Genomic DNA, 26,173 nt, shown 5'->3' with positions numbered 1-26,173 from the left:
GGGGTGGCTGTGTTTTATTTTTATCATGTTGGATAAACTGATTCAATTTTATATTTTTTCCTGTCAAAAAAATGACATGCTTGTTGCGATTAGGGAATTGTATTTGTTCTGTAGCTACTACCAACAATGTTACCAGATGTCATAGCCACCCCTTATCCACATTCATCGTGAATCGATTATATGTAGTATTCAGTGGCGGGGAGAGTATGAAGGGGTTGAAAATTCTCGGGAACAAAAATGAACTGGACAAATTAATAATTTTGAGATTATCATTAAGCGGTAAAAGATAACTATGTAAATACGTTGGGTATCACTTATGATCATTACAGGAGTTAGTATCAAAATTGATAGAGGCTTGTCACAACACGGATAGAAAAGGGCAACGTTGTTTTTTAAATAATTGTTTAATTGAGTGAAATTTATTAAAATAAATTTTTATACTGTTCATAGTTCACTGTTTTAATCAAATCTTTAAAAATTAAACAAAACGAATGACAGAAGTGATCAAAAAAAAATGTAGATATGTATTTATTTTAGCATGTTTTAGAATGTAAAAGATTTAAGTCGAGGCTCTGCCGAGTTTATTTCTATCCGTTCACTAGATAAAAAGTAGGGTTGTTACTGTTACCTTCTAGTACTTTCTACTTTACATTTAACTACCAATTTCTGCATGATTGTGAGTTCCTGCAACTACATTTGCATGCTTTAATTAGGTTTTACATAAAAATATTTCTGATTTTATGTTTACACAATCTCATTTGACGTTTTTGATATTTGATACTTTGAACATTGAATTTGAATCAGCCAATCAAGTGGACGGATTTCCGACTTGACGCGTTGTTAGCTGACACGATGTTAACTAAGCTTTATGCAACCGAGCCTAACAGATTTTCCCCAAAACACAACTTACCCCGATTATTTCATTCATCATCTTTTTCGACCAATTGTAAGACTTTATTTTTTGGATTATAGCGATAATAATTCGATAATCCTTTATGTTCCTTTTTCAAATGTTTTTATTTTTTATTTTCAAGGCAACGCTGAATACTAATGTCATATTTTTTACTTTTATGTCAAATGTCAACATGAATCGTCAACTTCCGACAAACAACTTGCAACCGTTTTATTCATGAAATAATCTTACCGAATTACTTTCGTGCTTCTGAAATGATTAGTTGTAATACTCAAGTTGATTAAAACAAAATACTCGTGTCATTTTTTGACCAATTTCGCTCTGCTGCGCCTCGGGATAATAAAACGTCAAAAAATGACACTCGTAGTTGCTAATCAACTTTCGTATTACAAATTGATAATTTCGAAGCACTTATGTAATTACAAGTGATAATTTTGTAAAATTTACCATACGGAGTGGATGGGTAGTAATGGTCCCAGGTATAGGTACATTTGAAGAAGATGAAACTGATGAAAGATACTGTTTCTAAAACAATAATACTTTCTTCGCAGAGGATCTCTTTAGTAAAGGAGATACTAATTTGTAAAAATTAATATACATATTTCTGAAATTGTTGCACTCAAATTCTCATTTTTATTAATGTTTTTATCCATTCTCTGACCACTGATCCAGCAGTTAAAAGCGGCATTCAAGCTGAACTTCGCCATTACAGGTGTTGCTACAATGTATATGTTACGATAACAATGCAAAAAGGGTCAATGTGCACATCCACCGGCTTATCTGTACATTGACCAGCAGAACCGGACAATGTGCGTAAATTAGCTCTTATATGCACTTTTAACGGTAAATGTGTAGAGTGTCCTAGTATATATACCTACTTCTGGAAAATGTTTATTGCACTATTTACTGAACTGGAGCAGGCTTCAGCAGGTTTATTAATTTTATTTATTAATTAAGTATTATTTAAATAAAAATGCATTGATACCAAAATATTAATACATAGGTATATTATGGGTCTGTACAATGTACGGGTGTGTAATTAGATATAAAATATGGTTCATTAAAAAACAACAAAATAATAAAATAAAATAAACGTAAGGAACAACAATATACAATTTACTTAAGGAAATCAAATTGCTATTTAGTCCTTATTGCGACAGGAATTGTTCGATATCATTTAGAATTGTATAGTGCAGTGAAGCTTTACAGCTTCAGTCGTAGTAAATTTATATCCACATTTACCATCCGCCTCTGGTAAATGTGCACATAATCCATGTTTGAAAGATGAATGTGCGAAAACGATGACTGAAACAGATTGCTATTCACATTTCCCAACGAACCCGGTCATTATGAACGTTTACTGGTAAAGTATTTGCCAACGGATATTTATGAAATTTAAAATGCGGATATTTTAGACCGTGAAGGTTCAATTAGTAATAATAAAATTACCTCAGGTTAAAAAATGTAATTTTAACACATGTTTACTTTATCGAAAATTATGCGCGATTATTAGATTGTTAAACATTAAAAAATATGGGTCTACACATACAATTAAGTAAATCACTTGTCTGATTCAACGAAAAGATTAGATTTTGTCGTTAAAAATTTAATGTAAAATTTGAAGATATTTGAGCAGTTACCTTTTGAAACAATTGATGATTAATTGCCAAGCAACATTTTGTAGACTTTTTAAAGTCTGTCAAAATTGGGCGCGCTTTATTAGAAACGTCAAATTGTGAAAATTTATTGAAAATACTCTAAAAACACACTACAGCGGCAGAAATTTCAATATTGTTGAAAAAGGAAAAAAAATGCCAATGGAGAGTGTCGTAAGAACTTCAATGACACAGTTCGTTTTCTCGTGGAACATTATCCAAATATAGGCTTTACAAAATGTAAGGTTAAGAGAGTCGTCAATTTATTTGAAGACACAGGAAGCGCACGTGAACTAAATTACCTTGCTAAAATATCCCGATCGTGTTTTAATCCTTTATGGAAGAATTAAAGCATCCAGAGTAATAAATTACGTCCAAATGTTGTCTTCAACTTTGTAAGTGTTTGTAAGGTTAGCAAGATAAACGTCAAATATGTCACCTGCGCTTCTGCGAAAAGGGATGACCAAAATTCTGCAAAATTGCGCGTTTGTTTCATAGGCGTCTACTTTTTTGCATTTGCAGCCATGTTTAACACAGTTTTTTGCTTTTTTCTTGCAAACCTGACGTCTTTCGAGTTTTTCCCTACAGCATTTTTTATTGGGGATCAATTTTTTATGTAAATCTTAATTGATTCAACATTTTAAAAAGGCACGTAAAAATTACGTTTTTAAGACTTGGGTGATTGCATTAATGGGATTTTATTCTTCACCGTCTACAATATCTGCATTTTAAATTTCACAAAAATCCGCTGGAAAATAACTTAGACTGGAAAGTCTTAGCTGAGACGGTACAGCGTGCAACGCAAAAAAGGTGCAAACAGTTTTTGGTTTTCATTCATAGTATTCTTACACGTTTTTGCAGCTCTGTCTGTGTATTTAAAGTGTTTTTCGGCTGTTTCTTTCATAGTAAGGTTCGGTGACTCTCTGTTTTTAGAACGTTTTTGCCGCTATGTTTCATTCATGTTTTGATTTATTAGAACTTCGAGAAGCGTCTCGTAGGGGATGGAATTGGACTTTATCAATTTAATAGTATTTTATATTACAAGCCAGGTAAAATGGTTTTTACTGGCGAATGGAGGATATAACTGACGAGTCGAAGACGAGTCAGTTACCTCCTTGAGCCAGTAAAACCAGTTACCTGGCGTGTCTTGTATAATATTTTATTTGTTACTAAATTGTAAACAACTAAATAAAATTCGAATAAAATTAAAAATGATCAAATTCTGTTTTCTTCCAAATTATTGGTCAAAACTCAGAAACCTTAGAAGTACAATTACTATGACAACGCGCCGTTTGTTCAAATTGTTTATTTCCGTCAAGATTTTTTCTCAAATGAACGTGCCAGAAGAAATCAAAAAGGAAGCTATAAATGTGGCTTCCAGTTAACTGCCAGCGAAGTCTTTAGCAAGATATGAACGAGAATATGAAGAATTTAAAAATTTGCAGAAAAACAATAACGTAACTGGTGTAACGGAAGACGTTCTTTTGGTGTATCGTCACCAACTGTCAGACAAATTTAGCCCCAATTCTTTGTGGTCGAAATGGTCCATGTTAAAAAGCTGCCTGGAAATTAAAGAAAATGTTGAAGTTCGCAGGTTTGTTTTCCTATTACAGACGTTGTCAAAAAAGTGATATTTTAACTTGACATTTGTAGATTTCATAAGGTAATTGCTTTTCTCAAGAGAAAAAATGAGCGTTACGTGCCGAAGAAGGCAAGGGTTTTAACAAAAGAGCAAGTGGAAAAATTTCTTGTTGAAGCTCCTGATGACTATTGGTTGTTATATAAAGTGATTACAATTTTTGGAATTTTTGGTGCTTGCCGGTGTGACGAGCTTCTCTCGTTGACGGTGAAGGACGTAGAAGATGTTGAGAAATATATTATCGTCACTTTACGGAATACAAAGAATTTAACAACAAGAAGATTTACGATCACAGATGAGGGCTGCAGTTTAGCGGAAATTGTAATTGTACATTTAATTTTAATTTGTATGAAACAAAGAAATAAAAATGTTCAAATGTTAAAAACGCTACTATCCTTCCAAATTTCAAATTTCTCTACTAACTTGTTAAATTCATAACTGGTCTGCTGTCAATTTAACGCTACTAGCCAGTTAAAATGACTTTTCAACGTCAAGTGACAGTTCGAATAAATGACGTTTACAATTTAGTAACAAATAAAATGTTTAACCACATTTTCGGTTTATTCACTTATTGATTTACATACAGGGTGTTTTCGAAGTTGAGGCGTTCCTTGTAACACGAGGTACTATACATTATTCTTAAGAATTTTAGCCTAAATCTTCTTAGTAAGATGTTTGTATTAACGGAGATAATTGATTGTTTATTTTTATTGTTTTCTAAAATTTTGAGTCCGGTCCTGTCTATTTCTCCACTGTACTAGATTAATAATTAACGTGGCCCAGGATGGTGTCTTTCTGGAGATCGCTCTCCGTACTCTCTGGACGCCACAGTTGCATTCTGATAACGTGATAACATTGCGCATATACATTAGCAACATATCTGTGAGCTCATTATTTTCGTAAATGTTAAAGCCATTCCGACTAATTAGGTGACAACTCTGACACTGTTTTTGATTAACGTCCGTGCTCATTTGATTTTTTTTGTGTCAATTCTAATTTCTAACAATCAGCGCAAATTTGAGCAGGACCGGTTTCAAAAATTTCAAAAAATTAACTTATTGTATCTTCATTGCCGTATACATTTTACTAAGGTGATTTTGGCTAAAACTCTTTAGAACAACGCATACTATCAAATGTTAAAAGGAACGCCTCAACTTCGAAAACAGCCTGTATTATGATGCATTTCAATGTCACCCTGTATAACATTATTATTACATATTGTTATTTAATTATTTATTATTATGTTCGTTATTTTCCTGAGATTGTAAGTGACACTATTAAGTTCTACCGTCGTTACATTAGCAACCGACTAAAAAACGTTAATGATGGAACGCCATGTAATCATGGATGTAAACCAACACTTACATGACAGGTAGTTTACACTTGTAAGTATAGTAGTAGTAAGTGTATCGTGGTACTGCTTGTATTTTGGTCATTTTAACGTTAGTTATGTAACCAGTTGGACCAACGCGGAATTTAAAAAAATTACATTTGACTATCTAAAAAAATATACCACATTTCAAAATATGCATCACTAACTAGGGCGCAACTGAAACAAACAAACTGCATTTCTCAATTTCTTACATAAGCTACCGTTAATGTGTGGAATGATGCATTATTATATTCCATTTGTTTCTCCGTAAAATGTGCACTGTCGCAATCATATAACATTTAATCCAGAAAGTCTAAGAATTTAATGGTTGTTGCAGGGGCCTTCCTAGATTCCGACGATGTTAACGAGTCCTTGTCCAGTCAAAATCTAGTTATCTAGTGCCTTAAAAATGGTGAACAAGAGCGACTATGGCATTCTCCGGTCGTTACTGGACGTGCTCGGCTTCTTGTTGATGTCCTTCATCGTAATGATGAAATCTCTTATCGTATCCTTCCTGCCCGAGTCCTACCAGCACTACAAACAAATCAAAGGAGAAATAGTGCTGATCACCGGTGGAGGTGGAGGCCTCGGCCGTCTTTTGGCCCTCAGATTGGCCAGATTGGAAGCCATAGTTGTGTTATGGGACGTCAACATTAAAGGTAAGAATTTAACGAAAACGGATTTTGCAGCTGTTGAGCAACGAATTACATTAGATGAGGGTTTCGTAACAGCGTCTCTACCGATAGATGGTAGACTCAAACATGTTATTACAAAATACATAGTTTAGAAATTTCACGAAATATCTTGAATGAGTCCGACACTCTGTTCATTTTGCAAGGTGCAACTGTCGAAACAATGTAACATGCCAACTACAATTAACCAACCATGACTGTCACTAGTGACTTTGGGTCACCTCGCAGGATATATTTCCGTACAGATTCACTTAGTATGATCGTATACAATCTCAACAAGATCAAATATCAAGTGCATCTTAATGACAGCTAACAATTTCACTTTCTTTGTAATTGCGCAATGATAATCTTACTTTCACGGCTATGGGAACGCGTCTAAATTTAATATTATCATGCAGGCCACATCTCTATGTAGTTTGGTGCAGAATTGCGCAATGAAACGTGGTCGCGGAGGGCGCTCTGGGTGACATCTAACAAATAGCAGTTTGTAGTTATCAGGGCATGAAATGCGAATACCACTGAATTGGTTATTCGCGCTTAAGTAACACTTTCTGGTCGTGATGTAGCAGACAAATTGGTGGATTCTAAAAAATTGCAGCGGTTCTGTAATAATGATAGAAAAGAAATTTTCGTGACTGTTTTGACATTAAAGAAGAGTAGCTTAAAAACTACAGAAAACTTTCTTTTATAATCATTATGACAAGAGTGTCCTTATTGTGTTATTGCTTTTATATCATTAACTTTCTTTTGTTTCAATTGTACTTAGGAAAGACACTTTTCAAGAGATCAAATTATACACTTTATGGTGGAAAATCACGTTGTGACATTTTTCGTTCGTTTGATTAAACAATTACCACAAACCCTCTAAACTGATTATACATAATTTTATTCATAAACCCCAGCTTCAAGGTTGCAACTGAACATCTTTGTATATGAAAAATTAATTATAATCTAGACCCAGAAAAAAACTTTCTTTAGTTGTTAAGGTTTTACGGGGGCTGAGCGATGTGTAACCTCATGCTAATCGTGACCTCTAAACAAGTGTTGCGCAACGGAATATTTTAATTCAACGAAATCTCTTGGATATTCCGGCTAAAGAAAACCGATTCTTGGGAATAGCTTTGTAAGAGTTGCAAAGGTGTGAAAGAATTTTTAGATGTTATCCTCGCCGAAACTTTCTTTTGGGTGAATTAGTAGAACATCAATTAATTGAGATTGCAAAGGCGTTATGGGTAATTAAGTTCGAGGGGCACGATTATAAAGTAGGAAATTTGTTTCCATATCGCGGTTTTTGTATCCGTAAGTGATAAAATGTCAGCCATGTAAGTTTTTTATCGGGAAATGAGAAAACCAAGTGTTCTTTATAAGACGAAGATAAAGAATGAAAAACATTAAAAATGTTGTGATTTATTAGTTTTAAAATTGCTCTGTTGTAAACAATCTCTGACAAGGAAGCACAACCAAGGTATTATTGCCTAAGGTCGGTTATCTTCCGTATAATAAGTAATTAACTAATTACATACAACTATAAAAAAAAATTGCTGGATTCACGTTGTCAGTTGCAAGAAGATCTCAGCTTTGCAGCGACCGTAACGGCATGCAGTTTGAGTAATAGGTACATGTAAATGGTTTAAATATTTCTATCGTGATAAAATAACATTAAAAAATACAGTCTTGGTATCGCAATAGTAATTTATTATACAAGTTTTATAAGACATCATTTTGTCGCACGCGCAAGCAAACAAGTCCGACAAAATGACCTATAAAATGAGTGTAATACAATATTTTTTTGATTTTGCCCCTATTTTAAATTTTAAATTAAAAAAAGGTCAAAACATAATGTTAGGAAAATTATATTTGGCAAATGTAATTAGTTAATTACATATAAACTAGGCAAAAGTGAATAGGGAATTTTTCCATTTTTGAATTTTTTATAAATACAGTTTAAAATGTGTAATGAAATGTGTTAGAAATATAAATATATACACATTAAATGTAATATTTCAAGTACCTGTAACATTTAAAATTTATCTAGTGTTTAAGAATACGTGGAAGGATTGGGACAATTATTTTGCTTTCCAATCAAAATTGTGGAATTCCCTATTCATTTTTGCCTAGTTTATTATAATATTATTACATATACATATTAAGGTAATTGTTCACTTTAACTACTTCTGGAATTTTCGCGTTTTTTTTGGCTAGACAGCCTCAGGGCGTCCTCCTAGATCGTGTCCCACCATTCAAACCTTGTGCAAATGCCTTTTTTTTTCTCTCTTGTTGTGTTTCAAGGTCGCATCAAGGTCGCGCCAAGTCTTAGTATAACTAAAGGGTAAGGAAAATTTTCATTTGAACAAGGTTTGAGTGGTGGGAAATGATGTAGGAGGACGCCCTGAGGCTGTCTAGCCAGAAAAAACGGGAAAATTCCAGAAGTAGTTAAAGTGAACAATGACCTATATTAATTTATATTTGACAAATATAAAGGGTTGGTAACACTGCTAACTAGACGAACAACTGCAAGTTTTGAATGTTAAATAATCTAGCCACTACTCACTGTCAGTCACTACCAATATAAAAAATTGAAGTAAATGTTTCTAAAACCGGTATCGAAAGAACTTCTTTTCGAAACTCGTTTGAGTGTTATAATATAATGAATATATAAACTTTTTTTATTAGTTACTTGATATACAGTGTGGAAACTTTAACTGGAATAGCTTTTGTAAAAAAAAACCGAAACAGATCAGTCATTGTTTTTCTTTGCCCACATTTTGCCGCATATGGTTTTTGTTTATTTGCTCCCGGAAGTGCTAATCCACCCCAAACTTTTTTTTTCCAAATACAGGGTGATCCAATTTATTTTTTAATGCACTAGCAACTTTATTTCTTGTCCGATTTCAATAAGCGATATATCAAATGAAAAGGCGTTTAAGGGACTATGAAGTGCCATACAATATTTATTTTTTTAAAGAAGCAGTTTAAGTGGGGTGATATTTAACTTTCTTATTTTAAATTGTGATATATGTTTTTCATTACTTATTTTTAAAGTCACTATTTTTCCAAACGTTGTTGTATAAAAATATTATTTGTTTTTTGAAAAGTTTTGAAGAAATAAAAATGTTTAATAAACAATAATTGAGCATGAATACTTTTGAAGAAATGACCGACATGCTACATGTCAGATCTGAACTCCATTCGAGGTACGGAAACAGCGTGTCCTTGTCAAATTCTTTGCGTAACAAATGCTCTAGCTGAGAGTAACTTGATTTTATTCGCTTTTCCATTAAAATGTCTCAATTATTATTTTATTAAACATTTTTATTTCTTCAAAACTTTTCAAAAAACAAATAATATTTTTATACAGCAATGTTTAGAAAAATAGTGACTTTAAAATGAAAAACATATGTCACAATTTAAAATAAGAAAGTTAAATATCACCCCACTTAAACTGCTTCTTTAAAAAATAAATATTATATGGCAGTTGATAGTCCCTTAAACGCCTTTTCATTTGATATATCGCTTATTGAAATCGGACAAGAAATAAAGTTGCTAGAGCAATTAAATTTTTTTTTGGATCACCTGTATAAGGGTATGTCAAGTGACACCTCGTTTGAAAGGCTACTTCGCAAGGAGTACAACGCACCATTTGTTTCCTGAATATTTTCAAAACCTAGGTGCTAAAAAATTAAAACCAATACAGCAATAATGAATACAACAATGCTAATTTTAATCGTATTCATAGCTCTGGTTTAATTTCGTATTTTGATAGAGGTTAATTTATTTGACACATCGTTATCATTACAAAATGATTTATTTTAATGAATATTGCGATATGTATATTTGGTCCTCGGTCGATGCAATAGAAATTGCTCAGCTGTAGCTGGACAATACTAGGACATCTCTGGTAGAAAAAGGTCTTTTGAAACAAGTGAAAGAATATAAAACAAAAGTACTCGTAGAGTAGCACTAGAGTTGAGAAAAAAAACCAAGCCTAAAGGTCAATTACATATTTACTTTTAAATGTGAAATGCCAACTTGCACTTATTTAGTAGTGTTTAATAATGATCTTGCTTATTTTATTTAACCAATGGACACTTCAGTCGTCATCTTGACAAAATAGATAGATCCATTCAACAGTCGCCTTTAATTCATACAGCTTCATTTTCAGTGCTAATTCTGGAAAAAAAGATAAATCGAAAGTGTGTTGCCAGATTTGCCGTTATGAAAGAGCTGATAACACATAAAAGAAATGATAAAATCATGATAAATCAATACAACCCTGTAAATAAATACAGGATGTACAGTTGTGTTCAAAAAGTTGTTGTACAGAATTTGTAGTGTGTGGACTTGTACATGATTTCGTACAGTTCAAAAAAGCTTTGTTGCGTGTATGCTTCCTAGCAATACCTAATAATGCTTACTGAACACAAAAATAGAAAAAACAAGTTCCAAACAAAGAGAAAGACACAACCATGGTGATGTTCTGATATTGTTTATATCCAATACACACAACCCTAAAGTCGCTGTACAACACTTTAATGAACACGACTGTATGTAGGATGTAGGTATCATGTGGATATATTACATATTAAAATTGATGAACCTATTAGCAGGGTTGGCAAAAAACATGTTTTTTTTATTTTTTCTAACACTAATATCTTATACTGTTTCCATGGTGCATTTGAGCTCACACCTTATGTTTCCCATAAAATACGCTTGTCTCTATAAGACACGTCGTCAATAGCAACGTATTTTATAGAGTCATAAAATACGCTCACACACATCATTCAAGTAACATTTTATTCATCATTTTTACAGTAATTCTCACAAAAGTGAAAAGTACAATTATTGAATTGGAATTGCCATATTAGCTTCGTGCTCTTGTTCCTTACTTCTTCTTCTTTAACTTCTGCTGTTTCATCCAATGCAAGTGCCCGGCCATCGAAAATGGCAATCTTTACATTTTCTTCAAATGATTCTTGCCGTAGTGTGAATTAACTTTTAATGAAGTTCTACACGCTTACCCCATATCAAGAAAAGCCAAAATGACATCTTCCGTTACCTCCCTGATGCTTTTTTTTTATTGTTCCGGCCTTGAAACGAAACATACATCTTTTCGTATGCACTTTTAGACTTCATTGGTAACAAATTGCCCCTTTTTTCTTATTTCTTCTGGAACGTTTTGGCACATTTCAACGATGAAAATTGTTTTTTTCCAAATTTGTTGATATTATTACCATAGTACCCACGGCAACCTCCGCATTTTATGTATTGTGACGCGCCTCGAATAATTTCTGAATTTATTAAAATTTCTGATAAGATGTTAGTGTTAGAAAAAATCTTGAAGACAACGCGTGTTGTTGTTGTCTTAATAGCTATAAAGCAAAACATACAGTTTTTTTTATTTTAAACAGTTTTTTTTGTTTAAAACATGTTTTAAACTTGGTTAAAAAAGACATGTTTTAAACCAATTTTAAACACGAATAAAACAGCATTAAAGCGGTTGAAATCTTTATTATAGTGGAACCAGAAATATAGTGTTTTTATGGACTCTGGTCGATAATTTCTTTTACAATTTTGGGGACACTTTTATTACCAATTTGAAGAGAGTTATAAATCTTCTGTGACAGATGTTTTTGAGCCGTCTGAAAATCGGCGACAAAGGTAGGTAGAGCCCAGTCGCGCGACGAGTGCCAGAAGTTTATTGCCCTGCCATAACTGACCCTCTCAAGTTAATGTACTCCATCCCTCATAAAAACACTATATTTCTGGTTCCACTATATGTTGCTGTACTTTTACGCTCAACCACTGGGCATGCGCACTGCGCAGTTGTATTGCAATTACCTGCAAAATTACGGAAATTTAGATTTCTTATTATTTTCTCATGTTATTCTCTAGTGGTATAATAGTAGTTTATTTGACGAGTTCGTGTGTAAATTGGGGTTTTTTTGGCACTCGTGGACCTGTCATATAAAAAAAAACCCAATTTGTATTGGAAATGTGAATAATCGGAATAAATGAATAAATGCACGTGACTAAAAAAAGTTGAATTCTTGTTTTTTTGTTTGTTTTAAAACACATGGATTAAAAAACATGTTTAAAACGTGTTTTAAACAGTTTTAAACAAACGTGTGTTTTTTATACAACATGTTTAAAACACTGTTTTAAACTGTAGATTAAAACATAATGTTTTAAACATGCCAACCCTGCCTATTAGGCATTCACGATCTTTTTGGGACCGAATTGGCTATGACCATGTAGTGTTTTTGTTGGCAGTACCTCGATGATAACTAAATTCCCTAAAGGAAATTGACAGTTACTGTGTTATGTTAGGTTGTTTTCCATCTAAGGCACAGGTCTAAGGTTATATTTTCTGAATAGGTACATCGTTGCCGGATCTCTTAAATCTGGTCTGTCCTTTTTAAATTTTAAATACTCGTAGCATCGTTTAATGGAAATTTTTTGTCGTAACAAAATTATTTTGGTAATTTTTACTTTTCCTTTGACGGACATTAAAATTATTTTTACACACCTAATAAATCATTTATTATTCGTTCACCTGACATCCGCACTGTCAGTGTCATTTTTTATCCAAATTGGTCGAATGTACAGTTCTATTAAAAAAAAAGCGTACAAGTAGTGAGCACAATTTTGACTAGATTGTCATATTGTAAACTTATCTTTTAATTGTTGTTACTTACCTGTAACCTGTAACAAACCCGTGCTGATAGCTGGATTTTATTGATGTATTTTTCAGAGATTTTAATGTGTGTAAATGTTTTGCCTTATTTATTAGAGAAGTATTCCAATTACTACAAACATAACTCAAACTTTTATTCATAAATTTATAGAAAAAGGCAACTCTCAACAATCTAACGACAATTTAAAAATTTATAAAAAGCAATTTTCACACATTTGACATAAATACAAAATGTCAGTAATACGTTTTCTTGGAAACGATTAATTAATTTTATCCCCATTTACAGTAGCCCTCAATAGGCGTATAGGCTTTGCCATTTCTATTTTAACACCACCTGTTGATTGTCAGTTTGGCAACGCGGCAAAGATGTTTAGTAATTTTTTTGACTATTATTGCCAATCTTGATTTTTATATTAAATTTTATATACCTATAACAGGTATAATGTTTAGAATGCACGATGAGTCGACGATATAAATAATTGCTAAATCTGTAGTTAGAGAATTGATTTACATGACATTCTTATTTTGACAGTGATTTGCTTTAACGTTTCAGAAACTAGAAAATGTCAAAATTTCAAATTTCTCACTAAAAGCCGTTTTACAATCAACCGGACCTGTTACACATTGCTAAATTTTAGGAAAAATCAACAGGTGGTGTTTCAATAGAAATGGCAGAGCCTTTTTTTTTAAATAGAAGTGAAGGTACATCAAAATTTCGACTTTTCTTTTGAGTGTACATTAAATCTAGTTATAAATAAATTACTACTGTCAGATAAAAAGAAGTTGGGTAATAAACTGGTGTTTCAAATTATTTTATTTAACGCTATTTAAGTTTATGTATCTAAATCTTCCTCAGAATAGAACTCCAATTCTGATTCTGAATCGGACGCGGCAAGAGAACATCAGCAATAGATAAATGACCCATGTACTTCTCCAATGTGGCAACATGATTGTACGTAAATTAGAGTTAGTATAATAGGGATTTTGAATATTACCAACAGCCTGTCAACCTAACGGTGCGGATGTCAAGCGAATGGATAATACTTTCTTACTCGTTTCTTACGAATATTATAGCTATTAAGACAACAAGTGTTTTATAGACGATTTAAAAATCGAGGTTGTAGTTTAAAAATCAGAGCAAGCGCAGGGAGCGAGGATTTAATAGACCGAAATTTTTAAACTATAAAACACGTATTTTCTTTAAGATTTTTGTATCAGAAATTTTCATAAATTCAGAAATTATTCGAGGCGCGTCGCAATACACAAAATGCGAAGGTTGCCGTGGATACTATGGTAATAATATCAACAAATTTGGAAAAAAACAATTTTCATCGTTGAAATGTGCTAAAAAATTCCAGAAGAAATAAGACAAAAGGGGCAATTTGTTACCAATGAAGTTTAAAAGTGCATACGAAAAGGTGTATGTTTCGTTTCAAGGGCGGAACAATAAAAAAAGCATCACGGAGAATTTCATTAAAAGTTAATTCACATTACGGCAAGAATCATTTGAAGAAAATGTAAAGATTGCCAGTTTTCGATGGGCGGGCACTTGCATTGGATGAAACAGCAAAAGTTAAAGAAGAAGATGTTAGGAACAAGAGCACGAAGCTAATGTGGCAGTTCCAATTCAATAATTGTACACTTTTGTGATAATTACTGTTAAAATGATGAATAAAATGTTACTTGAATAATATGTGTGAGCGTATTTTATGACTATAAGATACGTTGCTATTGACGACGTGTCTTACCTATAGAGAAAACCGTATTTTATGGGAAACATAAGGTGTGAGCTCAAATGCACCATTGAAACAGTATAAAGGCTGTATGACACGATGCTAAATTTTGTAGAAAATTTGTTATTAAATGAGAGGGGACCAATGAACGATCAGGATCTGACAAAGACAGACTATGATCCTGATCGTTCATTGGTCCGATCGAGGGTCTCTCTCATTTTCTAACAAATTTACTACGAAATTTAGCATCGTGTCAAACAAGCTTAAGATATTAGTGTTAGAAAAAAAAAAAAAATCTGGCAATGCGGTGGCAATAAAAATATCGAACAAACACTGACAGAAAAAAAATTGCATTCGTTGCATCACTGAATCAGTTAGTCCAACATGAAAAGAAAAAATCATAGCCAACTCGGTACCAAAAAATGGTGAATGCCTATTAAGTTAATAATTTCGTAGTTACTTATGATACTTTGATTTAATGAATCTAAAACTTGGTACACTCCATTTTTAAATTATAGTCCGATGAGCTTAGTCCGAATTAAGAAGTCGACATGACCTGCGTCCGATGTTTTTACGATTCATTTATTGAAATTGGGATACGCCTTCGCGCAGCTTTCGTCAAGGTCATCGATCATGACAGTTGGCACAAGCTCTATCTATGATTTTAGATTTTTTGATTTTCAAACTAAACGTTGTTCACGTTGAGTTGACAATTTCAAGGTCAAATAATTTAATTTTTTGGCTCTGTAATTAAATTGAATTATTTATTAAAATTTAACATAAAATAACATTTTTAATTTACAATGCGAAAATTTCCGATAATAATGCGGAATCTGGAAAAGTGCCCCGAATGCTTGCAGCGTTTCCACGTTGAATGGCAAGGGAAATCCTCTCAAAAAGGAATTTCTTAGATTTTGAATCCCCTGATTCCGCGATAAGTCGGTCTCCGATGACATTAATGAAATCTATTGTTTCTTTGCACCAAGGGCCTAAGGTTTCAAAGGCTAAACCTTTAAATATGTAGTTTGACGAAATAATTGAACGATATTTGTTATGTGTGCGTTTGCAAGCCATTTCAGCGGCAAAACATGTTTTCAATACGTAACTGTCTGCAAGTGTATCTACGACAGTAACGTCCCAAACCAAAGGTTGACCTTTATTCCACGTTACTAAAGTCATCCCATCAGGGCGTTTTCCGTCATCATTAAATTATGTTTTGTAAATAGTGACATGCAGCTAACCAACATAATGCGATTTAGCAATGCTCAATCCAACGTGAACGATGTTTACCTGCATGTTACTATTTACAAAACATAATTACAGAGCCAAAAAATTAAATTATTGACCTTGAAATTGTCACCTCAACGTGAACAACATATAGTCATTTGTTTAAATTGACAAATAAATTGCAAAATTATTTAAGTACATTTTGTGAAAAGGTTAAAATGGAAAGTTCATAACGAATTAGGGTAGTTTCAATTTTGGTTGTTGTTTAGTTTTCAGTTTGTCTTTGTGTTTTTTTTTATAAACTTTATAAAGTTGCTCCAGTTTTTTATTATTTTGTAGTTTTTTATATATTTTGTAACTAGATTTTAACGTGGGTACATTCTAGTGAAATTTTTTTTAAACCCAAGTACAGTCAAAACAAGCACTTTATTTAAAATTTAATTTTGACAGTCCAGGAGTTTTTTGAATTCACTATAGTGGGACGAGCTTAATTTACATTGGGCCGTATCACGACACCTTTATTAAATTTAATCATGACTCTAATTACCTTGGTGACGAATTCATCTCTTTCTGGAAGGTTATGTTTCCATAAATCTATATCGTTTTATGTTTACTTTAATTACGATTTTAGTTATCGACAACTTTAATAACGGTGTCGTGATACGGCCCAATATGTTGAAAAGATTTAAACCTTGTCCAGCGGAAGATTGGGAGATTTTAAATTGTATTAAATTAACCCAACACTACAAAATGCACTAAAATACATTAATTAAAGCATAATTTCAGGGCAAATGTGTTATTGATTGAAGGATATATTTCAAATTTTACGTGCGCTAGGTACTACAGCGTGATCAACAATGACTGAGTCTGTTGGCAATGAAACAATTGAAATACTGGTGATTTTTGTCTAGTAATTGGCACTGACCACGCACTGACCGAATTTTTTAACTTGAGATGACATTAGAAACATTCTTGGTTATGCAGGTTATGTTTATAGTATTACAAAAATGAACCTTCGTTGGTAAATTTTAAATTTGCCAAAGTTCATTGTTACCAACAGACTCAGTCATTCTTGATCACTCCGTACTTCCTCTACGTAGAATTTAGTGGCTTTTATGTCAACCAATCTCTCGCTGGACAAACTTTAGCAATATAACAGTTGTTCTGTGTATTAATTGATCCATCGGACTATAATTAGAAAATGGCCTTTAAAGTAGTTTTTTTTAAGATTAATCCTGTTCCACAGCACGATTGGTATTGTGAAAATGTCCAAATGTTTTAAAATAAAAAAAAATCTGATAACAGAGGAAATATTACCTATTATATTTCCTCTGTTATCAGATTTTTACGATCATAAAATTTTGAACATCAAATTTCTGTCACATTAAAAAAATTACTCTAAATCATGTTTTATTGAAACTGTCACATGAAATATGAAATTGTTGTCAATTTGACGCCGGTTTAAAATATAATTTTTTTAATATGCGAGTACATTTGGGTATTTGTTTTATATTTTTTATTAATTAAAACCTCGTTCTATTCCATTTGTCTGATTTTTACAACTTTTTGAATATTTTCTCGGTAAATCTGACATTCACATTTTCAAAATTGACGCAATCAAAATTGAGGTTATTAATACATAAGGGTCGTTTTAGAATGTATGATAGCACGATGACATTAATGTCCAAAAATTTTTGATCGCAATAGTACCAGCCAGAAAAAATTCAGCCTATTAGAACAAAATTTGCTTCAACGAGGTTCGTTAGGTCTGCAGGGTTACCAGACCTCAACCCGTCCAACTTTTTCATGGGTGCTCCTAACATAATACTCAACAACAATGAGCGTTAGGAGATTTTGCAATGTGTGTTGAAATTAATGAACATTATTTTGAACTGTTAAGAAGTGGATAAATTTTGACTGACATTTTAATAGCAATGTTGTGTACTACATAGTTAGAAAAATTAGTTAAAAGAACATAACAGCGCCGCGACAAAACAGCGGAAAAGTTGTAATTACTTTTAATGAGCACTTTACTGTGGTGACAATGCCAACTAAAAATAATTTCAAGAATTACTAATGCAGGAAGATTAGAATGATAAATGAACCAAAATAAATAAATTGCGTAAATGTAACGTAAGTCGTATTCGTATCCTTAATGGATACAGTAATAACTAATAATTGACGTTTCAAGTTTAATTATCTGACATTTAATAACTCAAGAAAAAAATTAAAGTGCGTGTTAAATTTTATGGGGGTTTATCTATTATTATTAACTTCCTTGTCCACAGAACAAGACAATGGAGAGTCGTAATCTTCCACTATTTTATCAAAAACGTACACAAATATTTTTTACACGGTTGATAAAAGAAGAATATGTTCCCTTGTATTTTTGCCTCTTCTTGACTTAAACCTATGAAGTATGGGAACGTTTTTGGTCTGTCAAGCTTGGAAAAATCTATGACTAGTTATTTGCGGATCCAATCTATTTTTGAGATACGAATTCTTGAATGAAATGCAAACATTTTTGTCATTGTTTTTACTCTATACATATAATTGTTTTAACTCTATATAATACATTTGACATTGAACGCTCTGTTAAACATGAGTTTGTTTTGGTTTCTATGGACACTGCTTTTATAGACACTCGATTGACCACAACGATAATCTTTGTTTTGCAGCAACGGTACATTATTTCTGGATCATTTTTGGGATCAATTTTTTTTAAATACATATCTTCATTACACAACTGTGTATAAGTATAAGGTCGGCAAGTTGTTGGCATATATTTACCTCAATGTTAAAATCGATGAGAACAATTAGAACAGTTTGAGCAAAATGTTTCTATTGTCTATTTTAGAGCATAATGATAGAACAAGGAAAATGTGTGTTCTATCAGTCCTTGATAACCTATTTCAAATATCCTCATTGGCAGTATAAACAGAGTCCACTAATCCTGTGCTACTACTCCATGCATTTTTAATGGTCGTAGTTAATTTCCATGGTTTCGTTGCTTGCTATTGGCTATTGCTGTCCATTAGCATAAACTTTCGTTGAATGTTAATCTCATAAGTTTTCATCTATTTTTAATCAGGTGAAAACTGGATCATTTCAAAACATGTTTTTCCACAAATAATTATTCTTTTCCATTCAATTTTCCATTCAATTATTATTAATGATTAATTAATTAAAAATTAATAAAGTTTCATTTTTCGTACGATTCTCTAACTTTTTGAAACAACAATCTTTCACACTTCTTGCTTTTTTACTCGTACAACACAGGAACTGTGCACACCTTCATTATTATTTGGTCCATTATTTTCCATATCCTAGGCAAAATTACCAACTACAACTGTAATTGTGTCTTGACTTAATCCAGCGGTTGAATTATTCTTCTTTCATGAAACCGTTAATTTTACCAGCTTATATTCTATTCACTCATTTACTACCAATATTATTTCACTATCACTATCACTAAGAGATGTATTACCAGTAGACCACTTCATGTAAAAATATTAATTTGTGAGGTCAACCACTTATCGCTCTTTTATAAGCAATTTTGACATAATAATGTTCAAGGAAATTCTGTGTGGATCAGACTTTGCTGTAATTGTCCTACTTTGCATCATTTCACTTATATGGATAAACAACCGTGACATATTTTTCTGAAATGTACAGTTGTTGCCAAATATAAAAAAATATTGACAAGGTCAGTTATTGTAAAGTTTTAATATCTCACTAAATTATTGCACCAGAACAATATTCAACGGAAGCATTAATTCGGTAAGTTTGTTATTAGAAATTCAAATTATAGAAATGTTTCTAGAGAAACTTCAGTCTAGCTGAACTTAGGCGGATTGCAAAGAACGACATAAAAGATTATAGGTATCGGAGGATTTTATCGAAAAGGAACACAACTACAAGAATAAAAATTCAGGATAAACTAAATTAATGTATGTAGATTTTGCAAAATAATTTAATACCAAACGTCATTAGATAATGCTTTCATATTGGTAGTTAGTTTTAAGAATATCCAAGCCGTGCATGGTTTACGTGCGTGTAAAAAGAAAAAAAAAACGAATAAAATAACTTCCATGTACGAGTACTTCTAATTCATGCAATAGAAACCGTGTGAAATAATATTGACAGTTTAATTAAAGACCGGAATTAGAGAATTTTAGATAAATGTTTTTAGGGAATATGATGAATCCTTGGGAAATTATTGATGACCTATTAACTTGACTCTATATTAAAACGTCGATTTTTTTTTTTCATATTTTTTTTTCATCTTCAAGAGGTCGAAATGGCTGAAGTGGCTTTTTTTTTGTAACCGGACTTGAAACACTTCAAATCCTGGGAGTTAAAATGTCCATAGGCGGCTCGACAGAGTCAGATGTAAGGTTATTTGAAGCATTTCTCACGATTTATTTATCAATAATTACACGAAATTATTAAAAAGGCGAAATAACGAAATTATTACCCAAAATTTAACCGGTGCCACTGTGGTGTAACAGAGTCGCCCATGTGGATGGATGACAGATGTCAAAATCAAAAATAGCAAGATGGCCGTTCAATGTTAAAAAGTAAACTTTAGACTTTAGTGGACCTTACTTTGACGCTTCAAGTACTGCGTAACAAGAGTACAAGGAATTACCTACTGGTGCCTTAAAATTTGAAAATTCAAAGTTTGAAAATTGTCATTTTAATATAACTGCGGGAAAAGAAAAATAAATAAATGAGTTCCTGTCCGATTTCTTTTTGTGATTCTCTTGGAGATAAAATAGTAAAGCGTGTATCTACTATTATTGCTATCAGTTGTGTTCATCACCGGGTTTGATTCCCGGTTAAATCATCAGGTTTTTCAAATCACTACCATCTTTCAGAGGAGATGTAAAGCTGTCGGTCACGGCTACTTACTTAGTAGTGGTCGTTAGGTTATGTTAGAGGGGCTTCCGCGACCTGAAAACTTCTAGCACTTGGCCTTAGCCAGAAAGTATACGATTATTTATTTATTTTATCACTGAAAAAAATTACAATATTATTAAAAGAAGTTAACTGAGTCTGTTTATTTGTGAAAATCTGATTTCGATAACTATAAAATGTTTTCCGATATCTTCTCTCACTTTTTATGTTTAAATTATAACCCGCCAGAACCAAGCCTGCTTTTAAACGATTTATTGATATTTTTACCTGCGGCGATCAATTAATTGAAAGTACAATATACAGCTTATAGGTAATCAATTTCTACAATCTTTTCCTTCTCATGTGGTGTGATCCTATTCTCCATTATTTTTCATCTATGGCATTTTAACTGTCCTGATCGTGTCACCGAACGATTTTCTTGAACATGTGATGTAATAATAATGGTCTGAATATAACAAGACTTCTTAAGCTATTTCCTAGATCTGTATTCAATCTGAAGACGCAAATCTGAAGAAAGTTGCCCTGTGGGCTAGATTTTGAAAATGTTTTTTATACAAAAATTTATTGCACGTTGCCATATTTGTGTACCTACCTATCTCACAACATTATTATACATGTTTTGTCTTCTCTGTTATTAGACGAATTTTAATATTTCTGTTAAAAAGAATTCTAAAAATAAACCGTTGCCCCTCAGCATTCCAAAAATATTTGTATTATGTATCATCAAAGTACGTAAATGTAAAGCAAATAAAATTTATCAAATTCTTCGCTTCTTATCTTGTCATTTTTTAAATGTTATGTTAACAGTGACACCTTCAACTGACGCACATCCGTAAAAAAAGTTGCACGTATAATTTAATACACCTACTTTTCGAGGTTGTAACAGCAATAAATAGCATGCTCTTAACACGGGTAGATCGAGATAATAAACAACAATTATGTTTTCAAATTTGGTTGTTCAAATTTTCTGAAACGAGTTTTTAACATAATTAAAGTTATTCTCCCTTTTTATTTATTCTGTAGAAAAAGAGATCTGTAAGAATAAATGACATCGGAGTTTAGAACACAATAACAATTTCATAAAGATTTCTAAATGGGTAAAACAAATATCAATTAGAATTTAAAACAGCTTTTACTGTTTGCATTTCGCGCAGCTTGAACAATCACAGAAAATACACTATAAACTCTACTTCCTCTATGTGCATAATACAGACATAGGTATTAAAAATGGAATAAAAAATGTATACCTATTTAGAACGTTCACATTATAAAGTAGTCACTAATTTCCGCTATTAACGATACACAATCGAAAGTTAGTTAACAATTTAATTTAGCCAATACATATTTTAATTTAGCATTAATTAATTAATAAATGTGTTTTTATTCCAGCCGTAGAAGAAACAGTAAACTTAGTTAAAGGCATCGGAGGGGTCGCTTATGGCTTCAAATGTGACCTTGCAGATACAGAAGACGTGTATAAAATAGCAAACGTAACTCGACAAGAAGTCGGCGAAGTAAGTAATTATTATACAGAGTGACTTTGAAGGTGCAGATATTTTAACCTGTGATAGAACCCCACAAAACGTAACGATTGAGCCAATGATGCCTTATAAAGGGGCTCAAAGTTTTTGAAAAAAAGTTTGCGAGTCACTGAATTTTATGAAAAAAAAATGGGTCAAAAAAAATCATCGTAAACTTTTTTGTTGTCATTTAATTCAAAATTAAGTCATTTTGTCAAAAACATCAATTTTAATCTCACGGCACGGCAAATCTACAGTGAAAAGTTGCCTCTTGCCTCAAAGGATACTTGCACGAACCTTTGTAAACGTTGCACAGCATCTTCGCGATTTCGGGCGTTTCGAAATGAATAAGCGCGATCTTGGACGCCAACGAGAAGATCGCATTTTATAGTTGCAGAAGAAGACATTCCTCTCGAAATCCAAGAGCGTCACTTCTTGGGATTGTTGAAAATCACCTTGCAGATCGCTATGTTTTACCTTCCCCTCATTACGTTCAAAACACCGCTCAGGAAATAGGTGAAAACAGAGGCATTCTAAATCGAGTTCGGCTTTCTTGGACACGTCGTACTGAATCTTGCATTGTAAACAATGGCAGTCATTTTGAGCAACTTCTTTGATTGTTTCATTTTATACTTTTACTCACAATTACAGTCCTTTCACTTTCTTGTTTCAGCCTTCGTTGTTTTCTGAATAAGTCGCAGGCACTATTTTTTCATCACTTTACAAATCACAAATGAAACTCAAAAAACTATAACGATAAAAAGTTAAAAACCAAACATAACCTCGAATGACAGAAAAACTTGACATTTTAGATTGGTGAAAACTGCCCGCCAAATTTGAAATTTTTCAATGTTTCCCAAAGAAAGTGATTCTTTGATTTTCGTGTAAACCATTAACATTTGTATAAGGGACTGTCGCGAGCAATAAATTTTGGTCGTCAATGTCATTTCAAAATTTGGTTAGATTGTCACAAATTTAAAAAATTTCCCTGCCTGATTATGCGCATGTCAACAAAGTGTCAAAAGAAATGGAAAAAATGTCAATTAATGTCATACAAGATGATGATAGGTTATGAGTTATGATATTTACGACAGTTTTACAATGGAACATTTTCGATTGCGTCAAAGAATGACCTTGACGACCAAAATTTATTGCTCGCGACTGTAAGTTGGGTTATCTTGCCCTCTTTTAATACGTACTATGCCGGCCACAAAATTTTGGCCGTCACTTTCTTGACATTCAAGAAAAGTGTAAATAAACCTTTAGGAATTGTAACCCTACTTTCGATTCTTGTCATTTTGACAATCAATTTAAACTGTTTGAAGCTCAGATAGGTATTCCAAAAATCCGACATTAATGAACAAAATTAGAGCAATCGTACATAGATAACCTGAGGTAAACGTTCTGTGTAGTATAAATGACAAAATAATTTTGTTTTGAAATTTACCACCCAAAAAATAACGTTCATAATCAAGACGGTAATCATGATGACAATTAAGTACGGATTACAATTATTTTTTTTGAATTGACAGTCAATGACGGCCAAAATTTTTTGGCCGGCATAGTACTACCTCAGGTTAAAATATCTGCACAATCTTCAAAATCAGACTGTAGAACAGAAATTGGTGTTAGAATTTTGTATCAACCATACATTATGTCAAATTAACATTAATAATATTAATAATTATATACCGGGTGATTTTAAATGATTGTGACTTTTTTCTTAAGTTGGGAACATTTTTCATAAATTATTTTGGCAATCTTGATACCTTGATCAACACATTGGCGTACGTACGTCATTTTGACATTTTATGTATTAATAAATTGTGTCAAATAGGCGAGGACGCCTATGTTTATGTCAACTATCACATTAAAAAGCAGAATAACCAACAATAATATTACCAACCTATGAAAAAAAGTCACATTCATTTAAAATCACCCGGTATTTATTCCTTGCAACAAGGTTAAACAATTCAAATAAAACATTAACGACGAACAAATTGGTTTCCAGGTGACCATCTTGATAAATAATGCAGGAGTGGTTTCAGGAAACTTACTCCTCGATACACCTGACCACTTGATCAAGCGAACGTTCGACGTGAACATATTGGCCCATTTTTGGGTGAGTTTTATCCAAAACAGTGGCCCATTAGACCTTACCTCACTTGTATTACAGACCGTCAAAGCTTTCCTACCCCGTATGATTGAAATGAACCATGGACACATCGTGACCATAGCATCCATGGCTGGGTTCGTTGGAATCAACAAACTGGTAGACTACTGCTCGTCGAAATTTGCAGCAGTGGGATTCGACGAAGCTCTAAGGGTCGAACTGGAGGCCCAAGGGGTTGACGGTGTGAAAACGACAGTGGTTTGTCCGTATTTCATCCAGTCGACGGGAATGTTCGACAATGTCAAGTCGAGGTTCTTGCCCACATTGAAATCGAACGATGTGGCAGATCGCATCGTCGAGGCGCTTCGGAAAGAAGAAGTTGTAGTAATGATGCCCAAAATTTTTAAAAGCGCGCTCATATTGAAGAAGTAAGTTGGTTCAATTTTGGAACAACGAAAGTATTTTGTTGCGCTTATAATCACCGCAAGAGTCTTTCACAATTAGTCTGTGGTAACAGTGGGGCACAAAATCGAGAGCGCTTCTGGTTTGGCGTAACATCATCGCAATTATGAACGTTAAAAATTAATTGTTAATTGTTTGCATGGGTATTGTAAAGGATCATTGAAAGTATTCTGAAAAATCTAGTATTGTAATGATTTTGCGTTGTGAAATAATGTATTCCAAACCGAACCACAAATTAATTACTTCTAACATTTCCCCTTCTTACCACCTGTACTTTCAAAATAAGTGTTGATTTAACTTTGTTGACATAAGCATCTAAGTCAGGAGAAAGTAGGACTTATTAAAATATAAATTTTGTCTTGCAAAATCTACATTCTACTCAATTGTTATAATTGGCGACTGTTGGGAATATTCCAATTTTTTCTACAGTTTGACCGTGACCATTAGAACTAAATAAAACATACTGTACTTTCCATTTGTCAGTCTAGTTTCATTACGTAACCTAATGTTTTTTTTTTTGTTTCAGTATAGTTCCGTGGGCTTGTATCTCGATGTTTTTACGGGGGTTGGTACCGGATGCTTCACCAGAGCATCATTCACCCCTGCAAACCAGTGATAAAAGTGATTTTGTAACCAAATCAGATTTAATAAAAAATTCGGTTGCTTCCTTAGATCAACGTGATGGGATCAGCGGGAAAAATCTCTAGTGATTTTGTAGATATTTTACTTAGGTAGGTGTTTTTATTTGTTTGAGAGGCAGTTTTGTTTGTGGAAATACAATATATTGCGGTCAATATGATTTTAAGTTAATAAATACGTCTTTTATTTCTGTTTCTAATACTTATATCTATCGTCATTCGTCATGGACGTGTAGGTTTCTCTACGCACATAACTACGTAGAATTTCACTTTGTGGTTAACTTTATTAAAATCAACAAATGTAGGCAATATGCATTTTTAGCCCCCTTTACAACCAATTACAACGTAAATTATCGTAGATAGTTTTGATTTCTCTTAAAACTATTTTATAAGCAAATGCTAAAGAAATGTTTTATTCGGAAAATACAGCGTGATCAACAATGACTGAGTCTGTTGGCAATGAAACAATTGAAAATACTGGTGATTTTTGTCTAGTAATTGCCACTGACCACGCACTGACCGGATTTTTTAACTTGAGATGACATTAAAAACATTCTTGGTTATGCAGGTTATGTTTATACTATTACAAAAATTA

General features: G+C 32.7%; 1 protein-coding gene across 1 annotated transcript in view; it reads left to right on the top strand.

The window, feature by feature from the left end:
- Positions 1-25,754, top strand: part of LOC138138155 (epidermal retinol dehydrogenase 2-like) — a 28,535-nt gene extending 2,781 nt beyond the window's left edge. The window contains exons 2-6 of the mRNA XM_069057923.1: positions 5,917-6,238; positions 22,235-22,359; positions 24,377-24,487; positions 24,542-24,906; positions 25,467-25,754. Coding sequence (XP_068914024.1) covers positions 5,989-6,238; positions 22,235-22,359; positions 24,377-24,487; positions 24,542-24,906; positions 25,467-25,647 — 1,032 coding nt within the window. The 5' untranslated portion in view covers positions 5,917-5,988 and the 3' untranslated portion in view covers positions 25,648-25,754. The remainder of the gene's footprint in view (positions 1-5,916; positions 6,239-22,234; positions 22,360-24,376; positions 24,488-24,541; positions 24,907-25,466) is intronic.
- The last annotated feature ends 419 nt before the right edge of the window (positions 25,755-26,173 follow it).

This window comes from Tenebrio molitor, chromosome 9, assembly GCF_963966145.1.
Source record: "Tenebrio molitor chromosome 9, icTenMoli1.1, whole genome shotgun sequence".
NCBI classification, from domain to species: Eukaryota; Metazoa; Arthropoda; class Insecta; order Coleoptera; family Tenebrionidae; genus Tenebrio; species Tenebrio molitor.
Note: the sequence above shows the minus strand (reverse complement) of the source record. Positions and strands in the feature narration are given on the sequence as shown.